We start from the raw sequence: 10,594 nt of genomic DNA, 5'->3' as shown, positions 1-10,594 counted from the left end.
CTCCCAGATGAAGGAGAGAACCCAGGAGCCATGTGACCCCGGCAGGTCGATTGGGAGGGGGAGGAGCCGGGTTCCTACCTGCTGGGTCTTGGTGCAGCTCCTTTTCCTGCAGAGGGACACAAACCAGAATCCCCCATGAGCAGATCGGGATCCCCCGGTCCCAGCACATGGCAGCAGGGGTGGGGGGCAGCACAACACTGTAGCATGCGCCAGGGGTGGGGCAGATTAACTCGGGGGGGGCTTTTCCTGTCCCTAATCCTCCCTCCTTAGTGACTCGCTATAACAAACCTGATCCATAGGTCGGCTCCCCTGGCACCCCATGTACCAGAGAGGCACGGTGTCGGTGGCTCTTTATAAAGGGACCCCTCGCTCGGTGCTGAGATGCGGCCACCTCTGGGGTGGGGCAAGGGGACTGGTTATATGGGGACCCCTCAGCCTGGGCTGAGATGCAGCCCCTTTGGGGTGGGAGAACCCCCTGCTGAGCCCCCACCCCACTTCTTGGCTTTCCCGGCACCGTCCCCCATCCAAGCCGTGACCCCATCCCGCCCTGCTTCGCGGCAGGTTTAAGCCTTTCCTCACTGGGTGGGGCACTTACTGGCTCGGGTTTTTCGGAAGCAGAGGAAGGCCACCAGGAGGAGGAGGAGGCCGGCGGCTGCCGCGCTCGCCCCGGCGATGATGTGGCTGGTCAGACACGGCGGTGCCAGAGGTCCCGATTCGCCTGGGAAACAGCAGCAGGCCATGAGTGCCGGGAGGGGCTGGTCTGTTCCCCCCCGGCCTCTCCCACCCCAGGCAGCACCCAAGGGGCTGGGACACCGCAGGTCACAACCAGGAGAAAATTCTATGGGGAGGATGTTGGGGGGGTCCCACGGTATCAAGTGGGGTCAGATCAAGCAAGATTTGGGGGATTTGTATCACAAGGGGGCACTGGGCTGCAGTGGGTGGGGGGCTCAGTAGGGGGCGTTCACCCCGTCGGTCGGAGCTGGCCCCATTGCCCCAGCACGGCACTGGGGGCGCTGTCTGATCCAGCCTGGCCATCATTTCTAAGGCATTTCACCGCCTTCCTCATGGCCACACTGACTCAGGCCAAAGGGACCATCTAGCCTGGTATCCCGCCTCCCATGCTGGCTGCCCCTGGCAGCTTCACAGAGACCTCCAGGGCACCACCCCCATGGCCACTGATGGGCCCTGCTGCCCCCAGAGCGGGGACGTGGAGCCGGGCCCCTCCCCTGCTGCCACCAGCTGCACGGGGTGGCTGGGCTGGGAGGAGATGAAGGGCTCTGATCGGGGCCGGTAGCTGCAGCTGCAGGCCGAGGAGGCGGGACAGGAGAGGGAGGGCAGGTGAAAAGGTGGGGAGAGACTCCCCCTTGCTCTGGTCCAGGGCCCCAGGAAACCTTAATCCAACTCTGCCCGTGACTCAGCATCGATCGTTACTGTGAGTCCCGGGGAGGGGGGTTTGTGGCTGGGGACGGAGCTGGCTGGGCAGCCCCTGGGCCCTGATTCCTCTGTGCATCCCCAGTGCGGGGGCAGCCGGGGGAGCATCCCCTGGGAAAGACCCCTGCTCTGCAGCTCCCCCTGGGGGCAGGGATCCCCTTCCCTCAGCTGCGAACCTCCAGAAGCTGCTGCTCCCCCCTGCCTGGGGAACCCCCCAGTGACACTATTTGCGCTCCTTGTCCAGGCGAGTCCCAGGGCTCTGGGCAGAGCCTGGCTCTGAGCATCCCATCTGGGTGCCGACCTTCTGAGGGTCCGGCTGGGAGCGGGGACGTGGAGCCGGGCCCCTCACCTCCTACCACCAGCTGCACGGGGTGGCTGGGCTGCGAGGAGACGAAGGGCTCTGACCGGGGCCGGTAGCTGCAGCTGTAGCTCCCTCCGTGCTGCCGGCCCACGGTGGGGATGTGGAACTCGGCCCCGTCCCCAGCAGGGTCCATGTGTCGCGGCGGGTTCCGGTCTCCAGCCTTGTGCAGGAAGAACCTCACGTCCCGCCGCTGCCCCTGACACCGGATGGTGACGTCTGCCCCTGGGGCGGTGACCCCAGTGGGGCTCAGAGAGATGGAGGGTCTGGGTAAGCTGGGATCTGTGCACAGGAGACAGGCTGTGAGAGCCAGACCCGGGCACCCACCCAGCCCCGGCCTCCAGCTGCAGAAGAGAAGAGTGAGGGGGGATTTGAGAGCAGCCTTCAACTCCCTGAAGGGGGGCTCCAAAGAGGATGGAGCTGGGCTGTTCCCAGTGGGGGCAGATGACAGAACAAGGAGCGATGGTCTCAGGTTGCAGTGGGGGAGGTCTCCTTTGGATATTAGGAAACACTATTGTGACGGTGCTCCCATAAGGCTTTATGAAAATATACTTGTCAATCTATAAATGACATAACTAGAATGTGTTTTATGCTACATATGCCACATGACATATCTCTGTCAAGGTTATCAGCTACTGAATCTATTCACCCTATTTGTATGCATGTGTCCTTATCGTATTCGAAGTTATGAGTATTGGCTGCGTACTTGTTTGATTGTGAGTAGCTTTCAGTGAAGCAGTTGGTCAGCTTCCTGAGAAAGGACTGTTCTCAGTAAGTGCCCAATCAAGAAGCCCTTAAGCCAACAATGAACTTGGAGATGCCAGTCCACATCTGGGCTTTCCCAGGAATGTGGCGTGGCTGGTAAGGAACTCAGTCATGTGTGGACATGTGACTTGCCCAGGTGACTCCAAAACTCCATTTTGTAGCTGGACTTTGCATAGGAGAGAGGAGGGGATCTCCACCCACAAGAAAAGTCTAATTAAACCTCTGGAAGACCCCTCCATTTTGTCTTCAGCTGGCTAAAGAGAGAGCCTCTCCACCCCCAAAGATACCTGAAAGAAACTGGAACAAAGGACAGTAACTACAGGGGATGAGAGTGATAGCTGGACCCAGACTAGAAGGAGATTTGTCTGTAAAAGGAAGCTTCCTGGAACTGGTGAGGTTTTTATCTGTCTTCAGTTTGATTAGACATAGACATGCGTGTTTTATTTTATTTTGCTTGGTAATTCACTTTGTTCTGTCTGTTATTACTTGGAACCACTTAAATCCTACTTTCTGTATTTAATAAAATCACTTTTTACTTATTAATTAACAAAGAGTATGTATTAATACCGGGGGGGCAGAGGGGCAAACAGCTGTGCATATCTCTCGATCAGTGTTATAGAGGGCGAAAAATTTATGAGTTTACCCTGTATAAGCTTTATACAGAGTAAAACAAACTTATTTGGGGTTTAGACCCAACTGGGAGTTGGGCATCTGAGTGTTAAAGACAGGAACACTTCTGTAAGCTGCTCTCAGTTAAGCTTGTAGCTTGTGGGACGTGGTTCAGACCTGGGTCTGTGTTTCTGGCCGGCAAGCGCGTCTGGCGCAGCCAGGCAGGATTCTGGAGTGCCAAGCTGGCAAGGAGGGCAGGGGCAGAAGTAGTCTTGGCACATCAGTTGGGAGCCCCAAGGGGGTTTCTGTGATCCAACCCGTAACAACTATTTCACTAGCAGGGTGGTGAGGCACTGGAATGGGCTCCCTAGGGAAGTGGTGGAATCTCCATCCTTAGAGGTTTTTAAGGCCTGGCTTGACAAAGCCCTGGCTGGGATGATTTGGTTGGCGTTGGTCCTGCTTTGAACAGGGGGTTGGACAAGATGACCTCCTGAGGTCTCTTCCAACCCTAATCTTCGATGATTCCCTGTCTGGCCCTGGCATGGGCAGATCCAGGGTCCCCCTGGCAGAGATTCTCTCCCAGATTCCAGAGTCCCCCTGACCCTGTGACCTGGGCTCCCAGTCCCACACACATGGAGCCGCGGCGGCCTAGTTCTTGGGGTCCTCATATGCCGTGTGTGGCCCCTGCCTCATTCACTGCATCCGCCCCCCCCCCCCCCCCGAGCACAGGGCGACTCAGAGGCTGCTCTCTGGAGCCTGGCACTATAGGGCCTGAGCCCCACACAGGAAGGAAGTCAGCCCCTGGGAGGCAGCGAGGAGTCTTTATCCCCATTCTACGGGGGAAACTGAGTCACAGTCAGATTCACTTTCCTTCGTGAGCTCCCAGGGCAGGGACAGTCTCTTCACTCTGTGTTTATGCAGCGCCCGGCACAACGGGGTCCTGACCATGGCAGGGGCCTATATGCTCCCCCAACACAAGGGATCCAGCGCTACTGAGGCCAGTGTTTGCAGAGGTCTCCATTAACTGTGGGCATCTCTGTTTGTGGGCGGTTGGTCTGAGATCCCCCAAGATTGAGGCCCCCCGACAAAGAAGGACACTTCTGAAAACCGCGATGTGCTCCCATCACACAGAGTCTGTGGCCGCACCAGGAGAACAGTGGGGAGGGGATCACGGGATTAAATAGCGACTCACGGTTCCTACGCACAAGGGGCAGCGTTAAAGTCGCCTCCCTGCCCCGAGCCTCCAGGGGCTGCTGCTCCCCCCTGGCTGGGGAACCCCCCAGTGACTCCATCCCTGCTCCCCGGCTGGGCGTCCCCACTGCGGGGTCAGGGCTCAGGGCAGAGCCTGGCTCTGAGCATCCCACTAGCACCGAGCCCCCGTGAGGGTCAGACTGGGGGTGGGGCTGGGAATGGGGACACCGAGCTGAGCCCCTCACCTGTCACCACCAGCTCCACGGGGTCGCTGGGGGACGACGCGGCGGCTGACCCCGATCTGTTCTGATAGGAGCAGTTGTATCTCCCCCGGTCCTCCCGGCTCACGTTGCTGATGAAAAACACAGCCCCAGACCCGCTCGAAGCCACAGCTGGGAGATGGCGTCCCTCTTTGTTCAGCATGAACCGCATGCCCTGGCGCTGCCCCCGACACCAGATGGCCACGGCTCCCCCCAGGGAGACCCCCCCGCTGGGGCTCAAGGAGATGTTGGGTTTGGGGTAGCTGGGCTCTGCAGGGGGAAGCAGACAGGCCGTGAGACGCAGGCCCCGTCACCCAGTCCTGGGACCCGTCCTCACCACGCGGCCTCAGTGGGGGGTCAGACCTGGCAGCCCTGGGGACGGGCTCCTGGATGCCTTTCCACAGGGGCCCAGAGTTTCCTCTGAGCCCTGGGCTAACAGCATGAGACATGGAGCAACCCCAGCCCCTGGGGGCCCAAAGCTCTGCTCCCAAGTGGGTGACAGGCCAGTCCAGTCTCTAGGGGTCCATTCACAGGAAGCATCCAGCGCAGAGAGAGCACCCTGGAGAGGGGACACCCTCGCCCCTTCCTGAAGTGACCACAACCAGGTTGGGGGTCGAGCCCCCCGGGAATCTGGGCCCCAGTCTTGCCGGGGTTACGAGGACTCTGCCACATGGGAGGGAGGAAGGGGAGCCCTCGAGGTCAGGCAGGCCGCTGGGTAAAGGGAGTGGGAGCGAGGACTCAGATCCTTTCACCAGCCAATCCCACCGGGGCGAGTATAAGCCAGGAAAGTTTCCCCCAATAGCGGGACCATTCCCCCGCTTACACGCAGCACCACCCCTGACTTGTAGGGGACTGTGCAAGTCTCTACTATCCACTGAGGTTTATAACCTTCAGCTCCGCCCATCACCCCCTAACTGATGTGTTACCTGGGAAAGGCCCCCCTGCTCTGCAGCTCCCGCTGGGGGCAGGAATCCCCCCTCCCTCAGCCCTGAATGTCCAGTGGCTGCTTCTTCCCCCGGCTGATAAACCCCCCAGTGACTCTGTCCCCTCTGCTGGGCTCAGGGCAGAGCCTGGCTCTGAGCGTCCCAACAGTGCAGAGACCCACCTTTCCCCAGGCCTTGGGATCACGGGGTGGGCGGCTGTGAGTGCAGGGGAGGGAGGTGTTGGGAAGGGGGCTGATCTGGGGGGGGTTTTCCCCACGGCTGCACTGACCATGAATGTTTCGGTTACCCCGAGGGGATCTAGAGCCCACGGATGGGCCCTGTTAGTGTTTGTATGAGCTGAAATAAATCCACATTCCCCCCGCCCCCCACAATCTTCCCAGTCTGCGGGGGCAGGACACTGAACCAGTGGATGGTTCCCATCTGCTTTGTCAGACCCCGGGAGCCAAGGTCGGCTTCTCGTTACTCCCTGGTGGGGCGGGGCAGAGAAGAACTGGGACAGGTCTGAGCGCCCAGGGGGAGTTTGTGTTGAGTTTTGGGTAACGTTCAGGACTCAGATCCCCTCCCCCATCCTTGATGTTACTGTTCTCCCCCCAGACTGATACTCACCTCCCCACACGCCGCTGTGACCGGCCAGCCAGCAGCCTGGAGAGGAGACGGCTCGTTAGTGACCAGATCCCAGAGAAACTCGATCCCGCACCCTGGTCTCATTTCCACCCCACCCCACCCCGCCATGGGCACATGCCCTGGTCTCAGATCCACCCCCCACATGGACACACGCCCTGGCTGTCTCACTCGATACTCACCGAGGAAGAGGACAGTGAGAGCAGACGCCATGATGGGGCAGTGGGGGGCCCCTCAGCGCTGCCACCAACACCCCAGTGCTGAGCTCCACTGAGCTTGAGGCCCGAGTGCGAGCAGAATGAGGAACTGCGCTGGGGGCTGCAGCCCCAGGAAGCCCGTGATGCGCTCGGCCCCTTTCTTCCCCATCAGCTGGTTTCTCTGCAATCTCCAGCCCAAATCTACAGCAGTCAGAGCAAAGCCATCTCCCTGCAACGCCCAGCAAACCACATCCCCTCCTGCAGCTGCCTGGTCTCATGCCACCCCCCAGCCCCATCACCCCCCAGCCCCTCATGGGAGTTGCCTAATCTGGGTACCGGCTGGGAACAGGGAAATCTCAGGAGGTGTCATGAGGTGTCCAGGCTTCCCTGAGCTTTTCCAACAGGCCCGTCTTATCACCCTCGAGCAGCAGCTCAGAGCAGAGGAGGGCTTCTACCCCCCCCACACAGTGCCCCCCACAAAGAAACCCTCTCCCAAGGAGCGGGACAGAGATTCCTTCCTGACCCAGCTGGGCCCAGCCCCAGCCCTGGAGCATGAGGGTGGAGGGACCTGGCCAACCTCCTTCTCAGGTACCATCGCTGCACACGCCGTTCTTAGCTGAGTGATGTGGCACAGAGACATGACGGGGGGTTTGAGGGGGGGTGGGAGTTGTGGTTTCTGGTCCCCATGAGCAGGGGAGGGAGGGGTAAATGTAGATCCTGAGTTGATAAAGGAGCAGTGGATAAATCTGGGAAAGGGGAAGTCTGGCCAGAGCCGGTGCTCGCTTCCTGTCTCTGCTACTGCCAGTGAAATTCTGTGAAAACCTGATGCCCGGCACCTAGCCTGTTCTATACCCCGGCTCTGGGAGGGGAATGGGGTCTAGTGATTGGGGGGTGGGGGTGGCTGGGAGCCAGGACCCCTGGGTTCTCTCCTGGCTCTGGTTGGGGGGGTGGGGTCTAGTGCTAAGAGAAAAGGATGCAGATTTGAGCCAGCCCCCTAGAGGTGAAAGGTCCCGTGTACCTTCCCGATCCCATACCCGGGGCAGTGGGTCTGCGCATCTCAGGGCCCAGAGCACAGCTCACCTCAGGATGCTGCAAAAGGGACATGGGGGGTCGGGGGGAGCCAACCAGCCCCCCAGAAAGGGGAGGAGGCAAGTTAACAGGGACAGAGCTCAGGAGAATCTCCCCTCCCCCATGCCCGGCGGATGCCCAAGCTCTGGCTCCCCAGCTTGTTTACCCTTCACTCCCCACCCCTGACATTCACGCATTGGGATCCTCAGCCTCCTGGCCTGTATCCCCTCCCCCCTACATGTCCCACCATCCCATGTCCCCTCATGTCTCTGTCCCCATCTTTCTGCCCCCTGGCCTGTGTCCCTGTGACGAAGTGTGACTGTTCTTAATGTTTCCTCTGAATACTGTAGGGGTGCCTCAGTTTCCCCTATGCATTTCTTCAGTCTCTCGGTGGTGGGATAAGGGGGTGTAATTGTTGCAGAGCAAAGGGCCAGTGTACATAAATGGCCAACACTCTGTCTCCTGGCAAGTGATGGCCTGGGCCCTTCCCCCCTGCAAGGTGAGAGCTAAAGGGTTGGAGAACAAAGGAATCAGGTGCCCTCCTGGCCCAGGAAAGGGATGTCAAAGTTTGACTCAGACTCACAATTTATCAGACCACTCTGTTTTATTGGCAAAGCTGCTCTGCTAATACATTTAGAAGTGAGCCCCCTGAGTGGGGCTTGTGTCTTTTAATTTATACAGTTTTTTGGAGAACAAGTTACAGAGAAGTTACAGACAAAAGAAGAAAAAGATTTTAGTCGCCACCCTTCAAGATCCCTGAGACCAGTCATGTATCTTCAATTACCTACCACCCTTAACAATCTCCTTTAACAGCTTCCAGTTAACTTAACTAATTGCCCTTCACACCTTCCATTCTGATACCTGCTTCTTAGACGTGCTGGCTGTATCTTAATTGCTTCTCCATTCAAAAGCTAACTGTCCCTACGTGTGTGTCCCCTTATACAATGTTATACTTCCACAATCCCGCCTTTTGGTCAAGGCTACGCCCATGACCAATGACTTACTGGATTCCATACATCAATCGTTCTTTTCATTACTTTCACTGGTGACATTTAACAACATTAGATTAGCACTCTGGTTAGGGGTAACCTGATGGATGGTGTGTCTTGTGCAGTTTTGGATACAACAAGAAATCAATTGAAAACACACAAAGATTATTAGAATTCCAAATAGGATAGTCAGGATTCCTTGAAACAACCAGTTTCCCAGACTAGAGAAATTGAATAAGTTACTTATCCATTTCCACAAGGAACTTGGTTCTTCGTGGGGAAGGTATGCAATTTGCTCCAGATCGCTAGCACGATTTATTACCTCATTAGTATTATCAGGTATGTATACACAGCTTTCTGTTCCAATTAGAGCACAGGTCCCTCCTTTGGCTGCCAGTATTATATCTAATGCCTGACGGTTTTGGAGGGCCACTTGTCGGACCGTTCCTGCTTCTTTGGCTAGAGCTTTTAAGCTCTCTCCTGTTTCATTGGCCATGATCTCAACCACCGCTTGTAACCTTAAAAGCCTTTTTGCATGGTGGATTACCCCGCCTACTGGGACTAAAGAAATGCCAACAGCTTCTTCCCAAGTTAGGGGGCTTATGTTATCCACATACCATTTAGCATCTGGCAAGTCCCTCCTTTTTCGCCTGAAATTACGGAGGCGATTTCGTGGGAGGGATTGAAGCACCCGGAATTGTGGGAAAAGCTGATCAGGATAACAGATACCTGACCAATTTGCTGGTAACACCGTGTAAACATTTTCCCCACAAACCCAATGATGTCCCATTAAAGCTGGGAAGGGTTGACTGCAACCCTTTGACATGTAAGAATTTACGAAGGAGGAATAGTATCCCCCAAAGGGCACAGGATGATTTTCACTGGGAGAAGAGGTAGCATTCACATGACATTTGTAGATGGTGCTGTTTTTCTCAGGGAGGCTGTAGGGAGAGCAAGAGATTGAATCTTTGGTTTGATCGCAGGTTGAGAGGAAGTTTATCTTTCCATACCTGGTTCGCCATTCTCCAACCTTGTTTGAATAGTCCCATACACCATGGGACACGATGTATTGGAGACAGCTGCTCCTCCCTAGATTCAGCCCTGTCCCATTACACACCCAGCACCAGTGGCCCTTTCCTTTCACCACACTTATAAGTTTAGGAACATATGTTTTTCCCAGCCCCCAAGTGTCATTTTCCTTCCATGTCCTTTTAAGTGGATAGGGTTCTCCAGCAGGCTCTGAGGAATTCAAAGGGATTGCCATGGTGGGGATACTAGTTTGTGAGTGAGCTGGGATGTGGCTGCAGACCCAGCAATTAGAAATATTCAGGATCTGGGCTATCTGCCCCTGTTGTTGGATGAAAGAATTGTCACTGTCACTCTGGATTCCCCAGACCCTCAGGACACAGGAGCTGAGGATTAAGCTTCTCAAAGGACACATGTTGGAAGCAGGACCCTTTCTGGTTCCGACAGCCCCTTTCGAGGGATCCGCAGTCACGGTTTTACGTCCACCAGGCAGCAGACGCTAGGCTCACTACGGCTTCCTGTTTGTTGGGTCCTGCTGTCTGCTTACCCTCTGCTTCTGGCAACCCTTACGAGAGCGCAGATTGTAAGGTATTGCAGGCGGTTCCTCTTTGTCTTCTGGGGTTGAAGCTGGTTCGGCGTGGTCTTGCAGAGGTGCTGGGTCCCCTTGAGGTGGCGCTGGCTTACACTGTGGGGCGTGGATCCATGCAGCGATGCCGGATAATTTCGCTGCTGTCTGGGTGGTGAGCAGTACCTGGTACGGACCCTTCCACCAGGGTTCCAAGGCCGCAGGTAGACCCAGTCACCAGGCTCAGGGGTGTGACAGGCAGCAGAGGTGGGTTCCCTCGGCCAAGCTGCGCGAACGGAAGGAGCTCACCGCTTGCATTAACCCTTTGCAGTACTGGAGGAGCGTGCTGTGAGTTAGGTTTAGGTCTGGGGCTGGGCTAATAGTAGCCATTGTTCGCATAGGGCGTCCCATGACAATTTCAAATGGACTCAGTTTGTGTCTCTGGGATGGGGATGACCGAATTTCCATAAGGGCCAGTGGTAAAGCAGCTGGCCAGTTTAACCCTGTGGAACTACAGATTTTTGCCAGCTTATTTTTAAGCTCACCATTTCGCCTTTCAACTGCCCCTGC

General features: G+C 56.7%; 1 protein-coding gene across 1 annotated transcript in view; it reads right to left on the bottom strand.

The window, feature by feature from the left end:
* Positions 1-591: 591 nt before the first annotated feature.
* LOC140901866 (immunoglobulin superfamily member 1) overlaps positions 592-10,594 on the bottom strand; it is a 263,932-nt gene continuing 253,929 nt past the window's right edge. Inside the window, 4 exon segments of the mRNA XM_078850366.1 lie at positions 592-718; positions 1,151-1,300; positions 1,774-2,071; positions 4,600-4,884. Of these exon segments, the coding sequence (XP_078706492.1) occupies positions 592-718; positions 1,151-1,300; positions 1,774-2,071; positions 4,600-4,884 (860 nt within the window).

Source organism: Lepidochelys kempii, chromosome 23, assembly GCF_965140285.1.
Source record: "Lepidochelys kempii isolate rLepKem1 chromosome 23, rLepKem1.hap1, whole genome shotgun sequence".
Taxonomy (NCBI): domain Eukaryota; kingdom Metazoa; phylum Chordata; order Testudines; family Cheloniidae; genus Lepidochelys; species Lepidochelys kempii.
This window is presented reverse-complemented; position numbering and strand designations above follow the sequence as displayed.